General features: G+C 42.3%; 1 protein-coding gene across 2 annotated transcripts in view; it reads right to left on the bottom strand.

Annotated features, from left to right (window-relative positions):
• ALPK2 (alpha kinase 2) overlaps positions 1–22,891 on the bottom strand; it is a 154,296-nt gene that overhangs the window by 17,282 nt on the left and 114,123 nt on the right. For both annotated transcript variants that reach the window (XM_058557213.1, XM_058557212.1), the window contains exons 6-11: positions 21,575–21,722; positions 18,009–18,136; positions 17,873–17,908; positions 6,873–7,147; positions 5,306–5,394; positions 3,190–3,407 (exon numbers count right to left, since the gene is read on the bottom strand). In XM_058557213.1, coding sequence (XP_058413196.1) covers positions 3,190–3,407; positions 5,306–5,394; positions 6,873–7,147; positions 17,873–17,908; positions 18,009–18,136; positions 21,575–21,722 — 894 coding nt within the window. The remainder of the gene's footprint in view (positions 1–3,189; positions 3,408–5,305; positions 5,395–6,872; positions 7,148–17,872; positions 17,909–18,008; positions 18,137–21,574; positions 21,723–22,891) is intronic.

The raw sequence follows: 22,891 nt of genomic DNA on the forward strand, positions 1-22,891 counted from the left end.
AATAAAAAGGTTTTTCCTAGCAGCAGCAGAGCGTAAATAAACACCCCTATGAAACACCGCGCCCACACATTAAACCGCACACATCATTGACAGAGAGATGTGACATTCCACTATGGTTGCTAACCAGTGCCTGGAAGCGAAACTAGCTGTGCACGAAGCTCCAGGGTGCTGCTTTTCAGCAGAAGAATTATATTTAATGCAAAATTAACTCTGAAGGAGAAAAGATGGGGAAACATCAACAATCGCACAGCCAGGGTCTAATTAGAATAGAAAGCTGTCTGTTGGGGCCGGCCCCATGGCTTAGCGGTTAAGTGCGCACGCTCCACTGCTGGCGGCCCGGGTTCGGACCCTGGGCGCGCACTGACGCACTGCTTCTCTGGCCATGCTGAGGCCACGTCCCACATACAGCAACTAGAAGGATGTGCAGCTGTGACATACAACTATCTACTGGGGCTTTGGGGGAAAATAAATAAATAAATAAAAATTATTTAAAAAAAAAGCTGTCTGTTAAGACCATATTTTGTGTGTGGGAGCAAAGTCTCTCCAAGAAGTGAGCAGATATGGTGGCTCACCATTTGCAGATCGGCCTCATCTGCAAAACTATAATGTTGCACTTCCTGGCTGGCCTTCAAGGAGTCCCTCACAGGAACATTTAACATCAAGAGACACTTGGAAATCTCCTACCAATTGTAAACTTGTAGTTCAGTGGAAAGAACATGAGGTTCAGAGTCAGAAATCATGGGTTGGAGTCTTGGATCCCTCTGCTCACTAGAGGAGTGACAGCAGGCAATTAAATCACAGACTCTGGGCCTCCGTTTTCTCATATATAAAAAGGGGATCATAATATCTTCTTTCCAGGGTTATTATGATGATTAAATAAAAATAACAGGAAAAAATGAGTGCATGCAAAAACTGGCAAAATCCAAGAAAGGTGTGTAGTCTAGTTAATTATATTGTGCAAATGTGAATTTCCTGGTTTTGACAATGTACTATAGTTATATAAGACGTTATCATTAGGCAAAGCTGGGCAAAGGGTACATGGGGACCTCTCTGTTCATTTTTGCAACTTCTGGTGTCTGTGGTTATTTCAAAATAAAAAGTAAAAAAAATACGAGGGGCCAGCCCGGTGGCATAGCAGTTAAATTCACGCATTCCACTTCGGTAGCCCAGGGTTCACCGGTTTGGTTCCTGGGAACAGACCTACTCACTGCTCATCAAGCCATGCTGAGGCTGCATCCCACATAGAAGAACTAGAAGGACCTACAACTAAGATAAACAACTATGTAGTGGGGCTTTGGGGAGAAAAAAGAAAAAAGAGGAAGAATGGCAACAGATGTTATCTCAGGGCCAATCTTCCTCCAAAAAAAAAAGAAAAGAAAAAATTGTAAAAAAAAAAAAGTTAAAAAAATAGGGAACACATTATGCGTCAATACTGTGCTAAATGTTTTACTATCTCATTTAATCTTCACAACAACCCCATGCGGAAAGTACGAGGCCCAGAGAGGTAAGTTATTCACCCAAGGCTAAGCCAGGAGGAGGAGGAGCAGGGAACAGAACCCAGAGCCGGTCTCCTCTTCACCACCATGCTACAGATAGAGCTTGGGATCCCTGTCAATGACAATGCCTGATGTTTAGTAGGCAAATAATTACAGTTCAGATTTTTCTTAACAGCACCGTTATTTGGAAAGGAAAAGAAATGGAAAACCCTTGTGGCAGAAGCTGTGGGTGCCCCACCCATTGCCCTCACCCTAACCACTTCCGTACACACTGGCTCCACCTCCAGGTGCCACCACCAGCCTTTCTTCACCTGAGAGCTTTCTCTGATCACAGGAGCCTGCTTTGCTCAGCTTGGCTTGCCCATGTGGCATGTGGCAAGTGCAGGGAATTAACGACCCCACCAGGAGCAGCGTTCTGCTGGAACCTAAAGGGAGTTGGTGTATAAATACCCCTGCTCCCTCACTCCTTGAGAATGACAATTCTGAGAAGTGTGTTCTGCACAAGCTCCCAGAGTTCCCACAGTGGTACCTGGCTGTCCATAGTGGTACCTGGCTGTATTATAAAGTACCTTATTGACTGCCTTCCCTTTTCCTGCCACACTTCCTCACTCTCCTACCAGTGTTTCCTAGCATCCCCTCCCAAATATTTGTACTTGAACATTTGTGTGCAGTAAAGGATTAACTTTGCCCAAATAAAAGTTTGATCCATGCCCAACTCATGGGAGGTAGCCTCTAAGCCCTTGGAATGTCCTGCCTGTTAAGAGTGTCTTTGTGTACCTAGCACCTTGGGCCACGTGGTATCAGCCTTGACCTCTGGAGAAGCTAGAGACTAAGGTCAATCTTGCGGGCAGTCAGCCATGCCTACGTGACGGACCCCCAGTAAAAACTCTGAACACCAAGGCTCGGGTGAGCTTCCCGGGTTGGCAGTACTCCATGCATATTGCCACCCTTCATTGCTGGGAGAAGCAAGTGCTATCCACATGACTCCCCCAGGAGGGGACAACTGGGAGCTCCCACCTGGTCTCTCCTGACTCTGCCCGTGTGCCTCTTCCCTTTGCTGATTTCAGCCTGTATCCTTGCGCTGTAATAAACCTCAACCATGAGTGTAAAGGCTTTTCTGAGTTCTGTGAGTCCTTCCAGCAAATTAATGAACCTGAGGGCAGTCTTGGGGAACCTCCAAACTGCAATTTGTCTTGGGTCTTTCTCCATGGGAAACCTAATTATGACATTCCCAATTCATATGACAAATGTTTTCCTAACAATTTGTATATAAATTGAAATGCTGTAAATTCACCAGGGGAGCTTAAAAACTAAAGCAACTGTGAAAGACTCATTCACCTACTAAAAATGAGTTATTACATCTTAATTTAGCTTTTGGTACATCCAGATTTTCATATATACTTCTGAATTGTGCCTGTTGAGGATATAACAATAAAGCCAATCTTCAGTTACCTGTTGCAATGGGAAGGCATTATTGGCATGAATTATTAAACTATACTGTATTACTCCCCTTGGCTGGCTATTTTGGGCTCCTTTGTCACACCTTGTTTATGATGAGACATTAGTAACACTTTCCACTGGGAAAGGTACTTAAAGGCACCCAGCAGACTTCTCCCTCTCCCCCTCTCCCCATCCCCAGGAACATTCCAGGTGCACAGCATCCTTGGTGCCCGGGTCAAGCTGCTCTCCTCACCCTGCATGTCTGTGACTAGGAGGCCGCCACTTGTTTTCTGGTATACCCAGTGCTGGAAGGTACAACACTTCTGACCAGCCTCCGATTCTCTTCTCAAGAAGTTTATTTCTTTCCCATCCCTGATGGAATACTTCACAAATTCTCCAATCAGCTCCTCCTCCACTGTTGCATAAGGGATGTTGTTCTCAGGTCGATGGATAAGAAAAATGGGAATGATCCTAGAAGGGAAGAGAATATGGGCACACATCATATTCTCTGATGGGAATAAAGACATTAGGGGGCATTCTACCCTCACCTGGAGTATCAGGGAGCTGCAGAATAAATCCCTGGGTTCCATTAGATTTAGACAAAAAAATACCCCAATGATTATTCAATGGGTAAAAGGACGTGTTTCTGTTTTTCATTTGTTCCAAGGGTTGGTCAGAAACTCCTCCTTGGGATGGGGTTTAACTGCCCTATAGAAATGAATGTCTTCATTATACCTCAATGACCCACTGGTCTGGTGACTATAACCCACCTATCCGTCCACCACATTCCCATCCTTCCATCCATCCCTCCATCTTTCCTTCCTTCCTTCCATTCAGTCAACAAATATTCATTCAGTGATTTCTGTGTGTGTCAGATACTCTTCCAGATGCTGTTCCGGAAAACAACAGTAAAGAAAACAGAGGCTCTGCTCACAAGGATCTTAGATTTAAATGAAGGAGACAGATAAACAAGTAAATGTATAGTGCTACATGCTATATGAAAAAATAAAGCAGTAGAGAGGAGATAGGTAGGCACCGTGTGTGTGCGCGCACGCGTGTGTGTTTCCTGTGTAGAATCCTCTGATTTTGGTTCAATGAATGTGGAACGTGGCACAGATGCCCTTTCGAGGACACTTATCCCTATCCCTCCTTACTCTCACTTGCTCTGGCCCTTTCCAAGTCCCTGAACCAATCTTTATATTCATAATTTTGAATTCTTTTCCTTAGAAAGGGCCCCAAATTGTGTATGAGTTAAGCCACACAAAATTTGGGTCTGCCCCCGCAGGAGGGCGCTGCAGGTTCTGTGCGTGGTGAACTGGTTACTGGGTTGACTCTTCCTCCTTGAGAAGAACCTAAGAGGACAGAGACTGGGAAGAGGGGGACTGGAGAAGAAAGAGAGTGCGGGATGGGGTGGTTCTTATAACGGGAGACCCAACTCGGTCCAGGTTGCTGTCTTGGTATATTTAACAGAAAAGCAATTAAGTGTTTTTTTCTTTGCATTATGTTAATTTTTCTTGGAGTTGCTGAGAAATGTTTGTGTACTAAATAAGTATGTTAAGCAATTCTTGGCAAAGGGTTTATAGACTTTATACATGGTATGTCTAGCATACCACCTCAGGAAGAGAATTTTTCCTATTTTGTGAGTTAACAGGGACAGTGTAGACAAGAATTCCTTCCTTCTTTCCTCACTCTGATATATTTTACTGATATATAAAAGACTTGCTCTGTCTGAAATTTCCAATGTGCACTGGCACACACTTTCTTTTTCTACTTAAGCACGCACATGATCTCAACCAGATAAAGAGACCAGTAAACACAAGCTCCAGACATCCAAAAATCTGCTTGGGTCAACAAATATTTAGTCAATGAGTGGACAAAAGTAATCAGTGTAATTCATCACTGTGGGATTCCAGGAAGTAGGTACTATTTTCCTATATTTCTGATCACCCAGTTCACTCTTCCATGACACAGCACTATACTTTATTTTCATCATAGGACTAATCGTTTTGTGATATTCTCGTGTTCTCTTATATTTGCTTATTGTTTAGACAATGTAATATCCGTGAGAGTAGATATTCCTTCTTTTCTATTTAACATGATAGATACATTTATTGAATTCACCCATCCATGCATACATACATACATACATACATTTGTTTAAAGACTATTTATCAAGTATCTTTCTGTAAGCCTCTGGTGACCCAGTGAAGAATAGGATAGCAGCCATGTGTGCCTTCGTGGAGCTTACAGACAGAGACCAATTGAAATGCTTGTCCTACTGGTCCTTCTCACTCTCTCATCCCTCCAGGCCCCCCCCGAGTCCCCAACAAGTCAAGGGTAGTAATATAAGAGAGGGTGAACACACTTACTCTGGCACTTCTCCAAAGCCTTCCAGAGGCTGTGCTTCAGCAGCATAGATCTTGGCATAGTGTCTGGCAGTATTTTGAACGTAGCATTCCTATACCACCCAAACACATGAGAAATCCAAGTTATTAGAGGAAATTCAGAGAGTTGTCTGGTAAGGCTAATCAGATTTCCTCATATAGCTCAAGCCAATGGATTCCCAAACCCATCCCCTGGTTGCGGGCACTGAGGCAACAATTATTGCAACCAAGAGCTGGCCAATTGCAGAGGAACTCTTAGACCTGAAGGAACTACTCAAGTGGAGGACAAGTGGTCTCTGGAGCCACATGTCCCTGAACTATAAAATTTCTAGAACTCATATGGCTGAAGTTCACCCCTGAGCTCAGGGGACTGGTCCCTTGGCAGGATGCCAGGTAAAGCTTGGGGCCTGCTGGGTTTTCCATGAGTTCTTCCACCTGAGGTTCTTCTTCAAAAGGGGAATTTGAGTAGTAAACAGTGAACACTTTGACAAGATTGTTGGCTGATACAAAGCAAATTGGATCCTGTTTTCCACTCTGGGGGCCCTTTCTGATTGGCAGTCTGGATGCTGGGGGATTTTCCACGACTGGGCCAGATAATATTTGAGATGTAAGGAATACTCAGTGAAAGAAAAGAAAAAAGAAGGGTGGATTTGGAAGAGAAAGGAAGACAATTGGCAAAATGCTATACTTGGAGAAGAGGGGCTGCCTTCATGAGCACCAAGTCCCAGATGACATTGCTACATCTGAGAGAATCATGGATGATTAATGCTTAAGAGCACCTGAGAGATTCATCTCAGAATACTTATTCATTTTATAGGTAACAATTTTAAAAACGCACCCAGTTTGTGAAGAGCTAGACCCAGCTCTCCTGAAGCTTGGCCAGTGCTGGTGTCAAGAGTGAGGCACATTGACCTATGTGGGAGGGGGAGGCAGGGAGAGAAGCTGATGCTCTCCTCTTGCCTCAAGAGTTTTGTGACTCAACAACACAGAAAGGTGGGGACTTAGCTAGAGACTTGGGTCAATCTCCCTCCATAGCTTATGGGCTGACATTGAACCAAAGTCAGGAAGGCAGGAAACAGGACAAACACTGACTCTTCTGAATATACTGCAGCCTCCTCCTCCTCCATAAAACAAAACACTCCAGAAACCAATCCTGATTTTAGCTGTCCTTGGGGATCCTTGGGAATCCTGGAATCTAGTATAGCTTAGAACCCCTACTTTCCATATGATCTTGTGTCCAATAAGCCCCCAGGGATCTCATGGGACTTCCTAGGCACAGAAATGATCCCAGTCCAGGTCAGAACTGATGAGGTGCCTCCAGACACAGGCTGAGTCCCATCTGGCTGGCATGAGGCCAAGAAATTACTCCTGGGAACTGAGACATGATTCCCAGCATTTAGTCTTAATCCCATGGCTCCCTTATAAGTATACCCCAAAGGGAGAAAACACCCTCTTGGAGACACTCCCATCAATTCTGAGTCTGATTTTCATCTCAGGTTATCATGGGTCCCTCTCACATTTCAACTGCCACCTTTACGGCAGGTGGACCCACCTGGGCAGCGAGTTTATAGTTTCTCTGGACAAGCTCATCGTTGTTTCTGGTCCCGTAGGCGACAGCATTGTGCACCTTGAGCACGCAGGCGTGGCCGGGCTCGAAGACTGGCAGGAGGCCCCGCATCACTTTACTGCGGAAGGCCTTTCGGTGGACGCCTTCCCCAAAGTGCAGCTCCTCCGTGGCAATTTGACCGTGCAGGCGGCCCCCAAAGTAGCTATCATGAAGGAAATCTTCTCTGAAGATAAGTTGGCTGAATTCAATCTCTTCACATCCTAAAACACAGCGCAACTTTGGTTGGATGGAATATCCCCCAATCCTACTCTTGGCTAATGAATGTTCCCACAGAGGGACAATGACAAGGTTGACCTGTGGAATCTAGGAGGGGAAACTATACTTAATTCCCAACAGAGGCATAGATCAAAGATGAGATGGGTGGGTGGTGAGGAGGAGATGGGTCACCGAGGAGATGTAGGAGGATCAGTGTGAGGCCCCAGTGGATCAGATGAGAGGGGAGAAGATTGGCTGCAGCCAAAATGAGGAAACTAGGAGGAGAATTTTAGACAGATCTGGAAAACACAAGGAGAACTACGCAAGGTAAAGGCAAGTCGAAAAGATAGGTAAAGTGTAAAAGAGAGAGGAAGGACCAATGATGAAATCTGATAGATGAATGTTTCTCAACTTTTTTATCATTATTTACCTCCCACAAGGAGCCCTCTTAGACTTTTTTTCTAATTGCCCCCATAAAATTTTAATACCGCAGGTATACTGTATATCTGTTTATGTACTGTATGTATATCTGTGCTTTACACACAAAAAGGCTAAGTTTTTTTGCCTCCCCAAGAACGAATTTTTGCCCTCTGGGGGGCGACACTGTCTTTGTTGAGAATGCATGTCATAGATATAAGAAATAGGTAGGCAAAAAAACAAAACAAAACAAAATAGTTAAAAATAACTGCCTCTGAAGAGAAATTGAAAAAAGATAGAATTATTTTGGATTTATTTGAAAAAAAAAAGAATTATTTTTTGAGTTTTCTAGCAGTTGTTTCAGAGTTGATTCTGTACATGTTTCAGATGACAAAGGATTCAATCAGAACGTTCCATTTTAAACTACAGACGACCAAGTCAGACTTCTGATTGGCTGAGAGAAGAAAGTAAGATGGCTTTCAATGAAATAAGATTGTTTAGATTTTTAAAAATGCCTTCCACTCCTCAAAGTCTATGAAAACGATCATCTTTCTGAATGTTTGAAAGAATAAAGACATCATAGGTGGTGTGAAAATCCCACTTCAAGCTTCTATTTAGAATATTTAAAAAAATATTTTTCTCTTCTTTTAAAAATATTTTCAAATCATATGTTTTAAGAGCAGTCTATGATGGATGCTAGCTATTAAAAGTAAGGAGAGTGAAACTATTCTTAAAGGATATTAATGATGTCTAGGCCTAGTTATTGCCAGAAAGAAAGAAAGGGGGCAGGTGGGGGATTTTCAAACAGAAAAAGTGGGTGAAGGTGCCATTTGAAAGAGAATACTCAGAAAGATGCTTCAAAACTTTTCACAAAGGCTAACAGAGGTCTCCTGCTGAGTAAACTGGCCTGGGTTTCTAGAGAGAACTGGGATGGAGCAGCAGGAAGACAGGTAGGCAAATGTGACATTTTCCCAGATAAATTTTAAGGAGAGTTGTACCATAGATTTTGTCCTAAGGAACAGAACCAGAAAAAGTTTTTTTTTTAATTTATAGGGAAGAGTATAGCTTTTTTTAAAGTGAAATTTAAAAATTACATAACAAAATGGAGAGGGAGTGCTTTTTATATAACCCAAATCTTCTCAATTCTAGTTACATGACTAATTTCATTTTAACAATTTGGCCCCTAAGACCACTTAAAGAATATAGGAAGTGTTTTATGTATATACACCAGCACCCAATAAATACGAGCCATATTTACCACATTGCTTTCCTTCAAAATCCCAAAATTTCTAAAATTTGGGTATTCTTAAAAGTAAGCAGTTTGTGCTTTAAAATTCATCAAATTTAATTAACTAAAGACAAAAGTTGTTTCAGACTCTATGCTCAGAAATGGGAAGGAAAATTTTTTGTACAGTACTATATATGGTATCATTGACAATACTGTCTATAATTACTAACCGAAATGTCTACTTAACAAAGATAAAACAATGCAAGAAAAATAAATCTCAGGACTTTCTTTGAAAGCCCTCTGTGCTATCACTAAGTTGTGTTAGCTTGTGTTTTATTTGAACCATCACTCATTTTGAGCTTTCCCATGAGCTTGGTTTTATGAGTTTTTTCATTAGAGATCAACTTGTAAAATGTTATTTATTCCTCTTCTAGAGGAATAAATTAATAAAATGTTTAGTGAGAGAGATTTCTCCAAATAAAAAAGGTGATAAAGTCATTTGAAGCTTCTGCATCTGAAAGTACAAGAGGATGGAGAGGAAGGTGTGGCCTCCCCAGCCCAGTGAGTCATTGAGACTGGAACCCCCAATCTCAGAGAGAAGAAGCTGGGAGAAGGTGATGTCGTCAGGGTCTAGACCCAAACCCTGTCGGTGGAGTCACAGGGCTCTAAGAGCAGTGGCCAGTAGCTTATCCCCACTGGGGTCTCATTCCTGACTGGTAAAAACCTCAAGAAATGAGTTTCTGCAAACCCCAATTAATGAGGTCATCCCAAGCATCCGGGATGTGAATGCCAATCAAAGCTAAGAAGCTGGGGAGAGAAGTCAAGATGGCGGCATAAGCAGACTCTGAATTCACCTCCTCCCAAGGACACAGCCAATTTACCACTACTTGTGGAAAAATTACCCATGAGACAGAACTGAAAACTGGATAAGAGGAACTCCCGCAACAAAGGACAATCCTAATCGAGGTGGAAGAGGCAGAAACTCCCTTCTGGAGAGGAAAAACGCCACCTTCACAAGCCGCAGCACCTCATGGCCACCCGGGAGCAGCGCACAGGTACACAGCCTCCCTGGAGGAGGGGGGCCCTGAGCCGGAAGTGTCCCCGCTGTGGGCATTTTGTGGACCCAGCACAATCGAGACGAGTGGCACAATATCTGACTTTGCCTGCTACTAAAACATTGGGGAGTATCCCCAGAAAAGCTGGTTCACAAAGAAATTAAAACTGGCTCTTAAAGGGCCCATGCGCAAACTCACCTGTTTCAGAAAGCAACCTAAAATCACCAGAAATAAAGGTGCACAGTGCTGTGGTGAAAAGAGACTCACCTGATAGGCCCTGAGTGCATCTCGGTGAGAGGTGAGACCTCTCCAGGGACTGGGACATTGGCGGCGGCCATTGTTGTGGCCTGGTGTGGATGTGCTGACACAGATGCCATTGGAGTTCTCCCCGGGGCCTGCTAGCCCAGGTCTGCCCCACCCACTAGAGCACCAACTTAATCCAGCTCAGCCAGGGCAGGCAGCCCACCCTAGAGACTGGCCCCACCCAACAACAAGCCCTCAGGCAACTTGTGGGCCTGCATAGATTGGTGACTGGATTCTCTGCAGCCTGGCAACTGAGCCCATTTCAGTGGGGCAGGGCGTGCACAAGGAGCAGGTGGAGCGTGGGGCGGTGGTGGAGTGTGTGGGGCTCCCGCCGTGGAGAGACTGGGTCCACTTCAGGAGGTCGGGGCACGCACACAGGGCAGGACTGTGCTGACTGTGTGTGTGGACCTGTGGGCGGCAGGGCTTGTCAGCTGCAGAAGACTTGTGCTTCTCAAAGACCCACATAGGGGGTTTGCCCCACCTTCCCAAGCCTGAAACAATTGGGTGCTCCCACGCCTGAGGCCAGCCCCACACAGCTGCAATCCTCAGAGAGCTGACAAGAGACCTAAAGGCTGGAGGCTTATAGCAATTGTAAGCCCTTGAGCCTAACAACCTGCCACGCTGGGGGCCTACTCACTTAAAAGAAATACTGCAACACAAATGTGGTATTAGAACTTGCAGCCAACTGTGCTGGGGCTCCCCACACCTGATAAAGAGACTGAAGGGCCTACAACAACTATAAACAGCTGAGCATTACAACAGCTGACCAGGAGCAAAACTCGGCCTCCCTGGGTGCATACAGGGAGAGCAAACAGGCCACAACAGGACACACGTAGCCCACATAGGGGTCACCCCTGGAACATTGAGAACTAAGGGAAGCACACTGCAGGCCTCCTAAGGCATCATTTATATAAGGTCACCTATCCAAGAGCAGGAGACATAGCTGACCTACCTGATACGTAGACACAAGCACAGGGAAAGAGGCAAAATGAGGAGGCAAAGGAATACATTCCAAGTAAGGGAACAGGACAAAACCCCAGAAAAGGAACTAAGTGAAACAGAAATGAGCAACCTACCCGACAGAGAGTTCAAACTAAGAGTGTTGAGGATGCTCACTGATCTGGGGAGAAGAATAGATGAACTCAGTGAGAATGTCAACAAAGAAATGGAAGATATAAAAAAGAACCAATCCGAAATGAAGAATACGATACTGGAAATGAAAAATTCACTAGAGGGACTCAAAAGCAGAGTAGAGGATACAGAAGAACGGATCTGCGAGCTGGAAGAAAGACTAGAAGAAATTACCCAAGCTGAACAGGTAAAAGAGAAAAGAATTAAAAAGAGTGAGGACAGTCTAAGGGACCTCTGGGACAACATCAAGCACATTAACATCTGTGGTATAGGTGTCCCGGAAGGAGAAGAGCAAGACAAAGGGGCAGAGAATCTAGTTCAAGAAATAATAGATGAAAACTTCCCTAAGGAAGGAAACAGACATTCAGGTACAGGAAGCACAGAGAGCCTCAAAACAAGATAAACCCAAAGAGGCCCACACCAAGACACATCATAATCAAACGTCCAGAATTAAAGATAAAGAGAGAATCCTAAAAGCCGCAAGAGAAAGACAAGTACAAATACAAAGTAAACCCCATAAGGCTATCAGCTGACTTCTCAGCAGAAACCTTACAGGCTAGAAGAGAGTGGCACAATATATTTAAAGTGCTAAAAGGAAAAAATTTACAGCCAAGAATACTCTACCCAGCAAGGTTATCATTCAAAATGCAAGGAGAGATCAAAAATTTCCCACACAAGCAAAAATTAAAGGAGTTTGTCACCAAGAAACCAGTGCTACAAGAAATGTTAAAGGGACTGATTTAAGGGGAAAAGAGAAGACCACAAATAGGAAAAATTATCTAGTTCCATGAAAAGAGGGTAATGGATACAAATGCACAAAAAAGAGGTTAGATATGATATCAAAAACATAAAATGAGGGAGGAGGGGAGTTAAAGAGTAGAGCTTTCAGACAGAGGTTAAACTAAAGAGACCATCAATTCTGTATAGAAGGAGAAAGGAACAGAGAAGGACTACTAAAACACTAAGAAAAAAAAAGTTAAAAAAATGTCACAAAGTACATACTTATGAATAGCTACTTCAAACATCAATGAACTAAATGCTCCAATTAAAAGGCATAGGGTGGCTGACTGGATAAAACAACAAGACCCATATATATGCTGCATACAAGACTCATACTTCAGGCCTAAAGACACTCACAAACTGAAAGAGAAGGGATGGAAAAAGATACTCCACGCAAATGGCAATGAAAAGAAAGCTGGGGTAGCAGTACTCATATCAGACAAAATAGACTTTAAAACAAAAACTGTAAAAAGAGACAAAGAAGGGCATTACATAATGATCAAGGGAACAATCCAACAAGAGGATATAACACTTGTAAATATCTACGCACCCAATGTAGGTGCACATAAATATATAAAGCAATTATTAACAGACATAAAAAGAGAAACAGACAGTAACACAATAATAGTAGGGGACTTTAACACTCCACTTACACCAACGGATAGATCATCCAAACAGAAGATCAATAAGGAAACACTGGCCTTAAATGACACACTAGAACAGATGGACCTAGTAGATATATACAGAACATTCCATGCAAAAACCGAAGAATACACGTTCTTTTCAAATGCACATGGAACATTCTCCAGGATTGATCACATATTAGGCCACAAAACAAGTCTACATAAATTTAAGAAGATTGAAATAATACCAAGCATCTTTTCTGACCACAATGGTATGAAACTGGAAATCAACTATAGGAAGAAAATCAGAAAAGCCACAAATACGTGGCGATTAAACAAAGTGCTACTGAACAACAACTGGGTCAATGAAGAAATCAAAGAAGAAATCAAAAAATACCTGGAGACAAATGAAAATGAAAATACGATATGCCAGAATTTATGGGATACAGCAAAAGCAGTTCTAAGAGGAAAGTTTATAGCAATACAGGCCTATCTCAACAAACAAGAAAAATCTCAAATAAACAATCTAACAATGCACCTAAAGGAACTGGAAAAAGAACAAACAAAGCCCAAAATCAGTAGAAGAAGGGAAATCATAAAAATCAGAGCAGAAATAAATGAAATAGAGACTAAAAACACCACAGAAAAAATTAATAAAACCAAGAGCTGGTTCTTTGAAAAGATCAATAAAATTGACAAACCTTTAGCTAGACTCACCAAGAAAAAAAGGGAGAAGGCACAAATAAGTAAAATCAGAAATGAAAGGGGAGAAATTACAACAGACACCTCAGAAATACAAAAGATTATAAGAGAATACTATGAAAAGCTATATGCCAACCAATTCGACAATCTGGAAGAAATGGATAAATTATTAGAATCATACAACCTTCCAAAACTGGATCAAGAAGAAGTAGAGAATTTGAATAGACCAATCACCAGTAAGGAGATCAAAACAGTAATCAAAAACCTCCCCCAAAATAAAAGTCCAGGACCTGGCGGCTTCCCTGGTGAATTCTACCAAACATTCAAAGAAGACTTAATACCTATCCTTCTCAAACTCTTCCAAAAAACTGAGCGGGGGGGAAGCTCCCTAACTCATTCTACGAAGCTGACATTACCCTGATACCAAAACTAGACAGGGACAACACAAAAAAAGAAAATTACAGGCCAATATCACTGATGAACATTGATGCAAAAGTCCTCAACAAAATACTAGCAAATCGCATACAGCAATACATTAAAAAGATTATACACCATGATCAGGTGGGATTCATTCCAGGTATGCAGGGAGGGTTTAACATTCGCAAATCAATCAACGTAATACACCACATTAATAAAATGAAGAATAAAAATCACATGATCATCTCAGTAGATGCAGAGAAGGCATTTGATAAGATACAGCATCCATTTATGATAAAAACTCTGAATAAAATGGGTATAGAAGGAAAGTACCTCAACATAATAAAGGCCATATATGACAAACCCACAGCTAATATCCTCCTCAATGGTGAAAAACTGAAACCTATCCCTCTAAGAACAGGAACCAGACAAGGATGCCCACTGTCACCACTTCTATTTAACATAGTACTGGAAGTCCTAGCCAGAGCAATCAGGCAAGAAAAATAAATAAAAGGGATCCAAATTGGAAAGGAAGAAGTGAAACTGTCACTATTTGCAGATGACATGATGTTATATATAGAAAACCCTAAAGAATCCACCAAAAAACTTTTAGAAGTAATAAACGAATACAGTAAAGTTGCAGGATACAAAATCAACATACAAAAATCAGTTGCATTTCTATATACTAACAATGAAGTAGCAGAAAGAGAAATTAAGAATACAATCCCATTTACAATTGCAACAAAAAGAATAAAATACCTAGGAATAAACTTAACCAAAGAGGTGAAAGATCTGTACACCAAAAACTATAAAACATTGCTGAAAGAAACTGAAGATGACACAAAGAAATGGAAAGATATTCCATGCTCTTGGATTGGAAGAATTAACATAGTTAAGATGTCCATACTTCCTAAAGCAATCTATAGATTCAATGCAATCCCTGTCAAAGCTCCAACAAAATTTTTCACAGAAATAGAACAAAGAATCCTAAAATTTATATGGAACAACAAAGGACCCCGAATAGCTAAAGGAATCCTGAGAAAAAAGAACAAAGCTGGAGGTATCACACTCCCTGATTTCAAAATATACTACAAAGCTATAGTCACCAAAACAGCATGGTACTGGCACAAAAACAGACACACAGATCAATGGAATAGAATCAAAAGCCCAGAAATAAACCCACAAATCTATGGACAGCTAATCTTTGACAAAGGAGCCAAGAACATACAATAGAAAAAAGAAAGTCTCTTCAACAAACGGTGTTGGGAAAACTGGACAGCCACATGCAAAAAAATGAAAGTAGACCCTTACCTTACACCATACACAAAAATTAACTCCAAATGGATTAAAGACTTGAATGTAAGACCTGAAACTATGAAACTTCTAGAAGAAAACATAGGCAGTACTCTCTTCGACATCGGTCTTAGCAACATATTTTCAAGCATCATGTCTGACCGGGCAAGAGAAACAATAGAAAAAATAAACAAATGGGACTACATCAAACTAAAAAGCTTCTGCACAGCAAAGGAAACCATCAACAAAACGAAAAGACACCCTAACAATTGGGAGAAGATATTTGCAAACCATACATCTGATAAGGGGTTAATCTCTAAAATATATAAGGAACACATGCATCTCAACAACAAAAAAACTAACAACCTAAGTAAAAAATGGGCAAAGGACCTGAACAGACATTTCTCCAAAGAAGATATACAGATGGCCAACAGACACATGAAAAGATGTTCAAAATCATTAACTATCAGGGAAATGCAAATCAAAACTACAATGAGATATCACCTCACGCCCGTCAGAATGGCTACAATTAACAAGACCGGAAACAACATGTGTTGGAGAGGATGTGGAAAGAAGGGAACTCTCATACACTGCTGGTGGGAGTGCAAACTGGTGTAGCCACTACGGAAAATAGTATGGAGATTCCTCAAAAAATCAAGGATAGAACTACCATATGATCCAGCTATTCCACTGTTGGGTATTTATCTAAAGAACTTGAAAACGCCAATGCGTAAAGATACATGCACCCCTGTGTTCATTGCAGCATTATTCACAATAGCCAAGACTTGGAAGCAACCTAAGTGCCCATCAAGGGACGAACGGATAAAGAAGATGTGGTATATATACACAATGGAATACTACTCAGCCATAAGAAACGATGAAATCCAGCCATTTGTGACCACATGGATGGACATTGAGGGTATTACACTAAGTGAAATAAGTCAGCGTGAGGTCAAATACCATACGATCTCACTCATTAAGTAGTAGATAATAACAACAACAAACAAACACATAGAGACAGAGATTGGATTGGTGGTTACCAGAGGGGAAGGGGGGAGGGAGGAGGGCGAAAGGGATAATTCGGCACATGTGTGTGGTGACGGGTTGTAATTAGTATTTGGGTGGTAAACATGACATAGTCTATGCAGAAATAGAAGTATAATGATATACATCTGAAATTTATACAATGTTATAAACCAATGTTACCGCAATAAACAAAAAATTAAAAAAAAAATAAAAGCTAAGAAGCTGAAAAAGCAGAGAAACTCTTCTTCTGAAAGTCACTCTCTTTTCTGATGTATAAGAAGGAAGGGTATTCTTTTGAATATCTAGACTTTTGGGGTGATGGAGGCAGAAACGGGGGAAGGATTTAAAATTATACCACAAGTACACTATACACTAAAGACAGGTATGTAGCATTTGAATGGATCTGCAAAGAGTTTGTATTTAAGTCTGTTGTTTGGGATAAATATCACAATAGTTGCTAGACCATTTCTAAGGTGAGATCCCAGCTCCTCGCCTTTAATGTACTGGACGTTACCGCATCTTGATTGCTTTAAAAACCAGCACATGTGATAAATCTTTAAGATGTTAAATCAATTTAATTATCAGAGCTTTATTCATCTCTCTCCTAAAACTGACCAAGCCTCTTACACTGCTAGAAGCTGTGGTGACACAGGGTGAGGTGGGACTGCAGAGACGTGCTGGAGCTCACTCCACTCCTGAGAGCTGACTGTGGACATCTCTTCCCAGCTCCAGGTTCCTGTGACGTCACACTGGCAGTTTAAAATTGGCCACGGTGAGGGCCCAGCCCCGTGGATGAGTGGTTCAAGTTCCTCATGCTTCACTTTGGTGGCCGGGTTTGTGGGTTTAGATGTCTGGCGCAGACCTACTCCACTCACCAGCCATGCTGTGGTGGTGTCCCACGTACAAAAAAATAGAGGAAGATTGGCACAGATGTTAGCTCAGGGCAAATCTTCCTCAGCAAAGAAAAGAAAAACAAAAAACCCCAAAAAAACTGGCCACAGTGAGAGTATTTGCACCAAAGAAATTGGAAAACTCTACAAATCAGGGCCTCCCTCCGCCCCAGGCAGGTTATTAAAAATTTACCAGCATACTACTGGGTGGGGGTGGGCATGTGTGGGGATGGGTAATTTTCCTTAAGAGCAAAGTCATGATGAGCATGCTCTCCATTAAATGTACTCAATGGGTGGCCCAGTGGCAGTGTGAGTGTGCAGGAGCAGCTGTTAGGCTGTTGCTTCCCCAGGTGTGCACAAGTGCCAAAGGAAAGCACGGAAACCCATCTTTCATTTTTATTAAGATGCAAATGAATGGAGTTTTCCTCCTAGACACTAGGCTTTCTTTGGGAATCTATTCGGCTAGTCAAACTGAAAAGTAAATCAAAGAAACAAAACATGCTGTGTAAGTGCGAGAGGCTGAAAAATCCCACGCAGATGGGCTGAATGCAAGTCTGATGCTTAAAGGAAAAAGCCTAACTCCAAATTTCCCCTCCACATGTTCCCAATAAGTGCACTGCTGCAGGCTGATCTCTTTCATAAAGAATACATTTCTGGATATTTGTGGGCTAATGCACTTATAATAGGCCTTGCAATCAGGATGAAATAGCTCACGAACTGTCATTCATTTCTCACTCATTCCTGGGCTCTCTCCTACATGATTACAAGAGTCCACGGGAATATTGCTTCTATCATTGACTCCAGGAGCTATTTCCTGCTTTATGCTTCTCCCATTTCCTCTGACATCCAACTCAGATTGGCTTACCTTTAGTATCCTGGTGACTTGAAAGTTGTTTGAGAACTAGAAGAAGACAAAGAAGAGAATGCCCTCAGTAGAGATGAACAGTCAGAGCTGGTAGGGGCCAGTGGTTTTCATTTGCAAGTGGAAAGCTGAGGTTTACCTTCGGCGGTGAGATTAAATTCAGCAGTCACTTTTCCATAACTGTTATTGATGCAGCAATAATAGAGACCCTGGTCCTTCTGACTGGCTTGAACGATGGCCAAGGACACAGTGGAGTTGTCTCCTGCACTGCAATGGGGGACATTAACATTTGCACCCATCATCATTCTCAAGTTGCATTTTTCTAATTCACTTAAGGAGAAAGAAGCAAATGCTTCCCTGCCCTAATGTTTTCAGCCAATGAGCTGGCTAAAGGACAAGGTGGTGAAAAGCTGTTTAAATAGCTTATTTATCTGTAGAGGATGATCAATACATTTTTGGTTTAACATCCTTACTCTAATATTCAATATTAATACACAGAAACATTTAGGAGATTTGACTGCCATTAACAGAGCAAAGAATGGGAATTGTGAAATCTGGGGGCTGTCGTTAACATTTCTGATCAGAATTCAGCTCAATTATGTCACTAAGCTGACCTTAGGCACGTTACCTAGTCTGTCACCCTCAGTTTCCTCATCTGGGAAAGAGGAAAGAGTAAGACCACCTCTTAGATGTGTGAGGAGTAACCAACACCCGGCACATGAAGCCTCAGTCAAGGGTCTAGTCTGCTGAGTGGTCACAAACCATCAGAGTGGGTTAGCTGCTGTGTGCCCAGTCCCGGGGCACTCAATGATGAAATTAAAAAAATGCATAGTCCTTGTCCTTGAGGGTCTTCCAGCCTGGGAGGCGATGGACAAACAGGAAATACCGATATAAACTGTGGGAGGTGAAAAGAAGTGATCTTGCACCTTCTCGAATCAATAAGGAAAAAGCTCAGTTTCACATTCTGTTGGTGGGGGGATGTTGGCAGAACCCACTGCACACCCTCCAGTCTGGGCTGAGAAGTCCTTGGGGTGCCCTTCCTACGGCCAACCAATGAGAACCTACCTTCAGTGGCAGCCAGGTCATCACTCCCTGGCTGTCCAGCAGGAACGACATGACCTGTGCTCTAAGACTTGGCTCGGCTTCCAGCCAACCCACTCCACGGGGACAACTGCCCTGCCAGAAGCCCAGGGCCCTCTGGTTACCAAGAAAGTGCTGATGATGGTCGAGGTAGCACTGGAGGATGCCAACTGGAGATCTTCATGGAACCAAGACACATCACCATCACACAAATACTCAGAGGAAGCTACCACTTTCTTCTTGGTTTCCTCAGAGTACACTCGCCTTGCCCCAGCCACAAGAAAGTGTCCTGACACCTAATTCCCACACTCTAGCCGTTCAGGAAAAGTATCCAAAACTTGAGGACAAAGGCAAAAGGATGATTGTATGTCCTTTGTACGTCACTGTTGAATGGCCTCACCCACAGAGAATTTAATTATAGGAGAATGCTCCTGTGCTTGACTTCGCTGTTTACTACTTAAATAGAACCCCCTCAGACACTCATAAGTTATAACTTGTAGGTTTCTGTTGAGGAGAAAAGATAACCCCAAGGTTTATTACCTGTCCAAGATGAACCAGTTTTGTATCTATTTGCACACTTATTTCAGCACTCTTTTGTCTGATCGATGATATAAATCTCCATTCCTCAAATGCTCCTGTGAACAGCTTTACCATCCTACTGGTTCCTCATTATTTAATAAGTTGAAGAAGATCTTTGCTACGTGTTCCTATTATATTTGTTTGAGAGATTTCAGCTTTTTGAAAATTATATCTTGACAAGGCAGTGAGATATTTCCTGGAAGGACATGTAAAGGAAACACCCAACTGGAATTAGGGGTGAAAGAAATTTGACAATATTTGAAAACCCACCTGAAATAATATAAATGATCTCAATATACAAAGGAGTTATGACTCCCAAATATTCCCAAGTGTTGGCATAGAGAAGGCAAATATGCGCACCTAAAGCAGACAGCGTCACCAAGAAGAAAAGCAGCAAACATCACTGAGAATTTAAAGGCCTTGGCCACATGTCATTAGTAAATAGCATGCTTACTAATGACATATGCTCCCTAGAGGGAGGTTAGGTTTTCTAAAGACACCTCAAGTGGACTAGGGACCAGAAAGATTCAAGTGCCAATTCTGAGCTTCGAGCAAGGCTGCAAAAACACTGGTTAATTGTTCTTGTGTGACAGCTACAGAAAAGTACTTCAAATGAATAATTAGTACTTCTTTTTTACGAAGCTCTAGGGAATCTCCTGATTTAAAAATCAAGCCATGGGGGCCGGCCCCGTGACTTAGCGGTTAAGTGCGCGCACTCCGACACTGGCGGCCCGGGTTCGGATCCTGGGCGCACACCAACGCACCGCTTGTCCGGCCATGCTGAGGCGGCATCCCACATACAGCAACTAGAAAGATGTGCAACTATGACATACAACTATCTACTGGGGCGTTGGGGAGAAAAAGGGAAAAAAAGGAGGAGGATTGGCAATAGATGTTAGCCCAGGGCCGGTCTTCCTCAGCAACAAGAGGAGGATTGGCATGGATGTTAGCTCAGGGCTGATCTTCCTCACACACACACACGCACAAAAATCAAGCCATTTATTCTCCATTATAATTCTTCCTACGCTGTACACAAGACAAGCAGGGTAATGATGACATTTTAGGCAAAGTGGCATTACTATATCAATCACAATCCAGTTAGATTTTCTGGAGTGATGTTATAGAAATGAAACCACAGCTCAAATCTTCCATAGTTGCTTTTGGGATATAATTTCCAGACATCTGTTCCAAGCAGGCATATGTGATTTAATTGTACAGAGAACTCAGATTTTTCTCACTTTTTCAATCTACCTATAACAAGATTAAGCGGATAGGAACACCTCCCATGACTCAGGGAGCTGAACTGGGATCTCCATTGGCAGAAAGAAGCTTCTGAGGATTGTTTGAGTTATGCTGGTTTCCATTAAACAGGTGATCTGTTTCTAGAACGAGCCACACCTCCTCAATTTATTGCCAGGAAGGTGCTTTGGGGAGCCATTCATCAGGTTCCTTCCACACGGGGTATTCTTGGCAATGGTTCTCACTCCGATTTCTCTCCCCTCCTCCCTCTCCTCTCCTCTAACACCCTAGGGCCCCCGAAATAACCTGCTTTTCCCTTCTTAGACAAGGCTGTGTATCACCATCAATAGCTGCTACTTTTCTATAACCTCATGGATTATTTTTTCCTTTTGATTCGCCTTCTTAGCTGTGTTTGAGCTTCATCAGGTTAATGGGAACTTATGAAACAGAAAACACAGCAAAATTAACAGGCATGCAGAAGAGAGCTCCTCTTTAATCTTGGGACCACAGAACCTCAGACTGGAAGATGATTTGACATGTTCCCTTGATCTTGAAAATGTAATGAAAGGTTGCATGATTTCCTAAGGCCAGAAAACTCAGTGGTGGCAGAGCCAGTGCAAGAGCCCTCCACCATTTTCCCTGTCCAGACATCTGTCTTCCATTACTTACTCTTCTTGGGTATTTTGGGTGTGGAGTTTCTGCTTCAATTTTCCTTTTTGCTTTCTATGATTTTGTTATTTTCTTTTAGAACTGTGTCGTGAAATAAACAAGCAACAACTGTGAACAGTAACCGGGCAAATATCGCACCTTCTCTGCACTTGTGCTATTGATTTGGAATCTTTCATCCACCAGATAGTAGACTCTTCATGAATTTCTGCAAACTGGCAGCTTAATTTTACATTTCCGGAATGGTCAGGGAACATCTCAGCTTGGATCTTTTTCAGTAATATCGGAGCTGGAAACGAGAGATTTGCCGGTCAGTGCTCTTCAATAGCTGCAAAGAGTTTTGCAGTGGGCAAAAGACTTTCCCATTTTATCACATTTAATTCTCACAACAATCCCAAAAGACAGGGATCATAATTATTACCCTAAATTTATAGGTGAGGAAACCGAGTGTCTGGGCGGAGATGTAGCTTGCCTAAACAGTAGGTAAATGAACAAATCAATCTAACAGAAAAATCTCGCTTTTCAGTACTTAAAATTCCTTAAGTGAGGTCTGTAATGCGCAAAGTGAAATAGAACTTGAGAGACATTTTTTTAAAAGATGGGGGAGAAGGGTTATAGATACCTAGTCTGTAGGACCTGGGCCAAATAAAGATGCTTTTAAATGATCGCCAGATAGTCTAGATCAAAATCAAAGCTGGGATTAGGGAGTAGAATAAAACCTGGATTATCCAAGTAGTAATTGTGGTTAAGCCCCAGATGTAAAAGGCAACTCAACAGTAAGTTATTTGCTGAAAAATATTCATCCACCTTCCTCCAATTACAGTTGTCTTTGCTAAAGATATCCTGGTGGATTGCAGTGATGTCTGATATCAATTTCATTAGCAAAAGAGCACTGTCTACTTGGATGAAATAGGACGAATAAGGAAACAATTCCAGGGGGTTAGGCTGTGACCTTTGAACAGGGCCCTTTTAAATCAGGGGTCAGAGCTTGGCACCCCAGGTAAATGTGTAATTACTCAGGGCAGCCACTGGGCGGCAGCACAGACATTAGAAGAAGACAGAGATGGCTGATCCTGCCAGGTGGTCAGAATAATTTGCCAGGCAGTGAGGTTACTAGAAATGTGGTGTCAGTCTGTTACAGACCAAGTTTCATAACTCCACAGCTTTGGTAACACAAAACGTTATATAATCCACAGCCACACCAAAAGTCATCAGTACTGATGCTCTATTTGCTCTGTTGCCTCAAATTCCATTACCGTGAAATAGTTGGTGCGTTAAATGTGCCTCCCATCTCTCCTTCGAGCCAACAGACACTTGAATAACAGAATGTATATTTAAAAGCGTATTTTCCTTCCAGGAAGTGATAATGGGCTATTTGGGTAACTAACTCTTCAACTAGAGACTAGCTGAAGCTACTAACGATACTATGGGAGCCAGGGGCATAATCAAGAGGGAGAA

This window comes from Diceros bicornis, chromosome 16 (assembly GCF_020826845.1).
Source record: "Diceros bicornis minor isolate mBicDic1 chromosome 16, mDicBic1.mat.cur, whole genome shotgun sequence".
In the NCBI taxonomy this organism is placed as follows: Eukaryota; Metazoa; Chordata; class Mammalia; order Perissodactyla; family Rhinocerotidae; genus Diceros; species Diceros bicornis.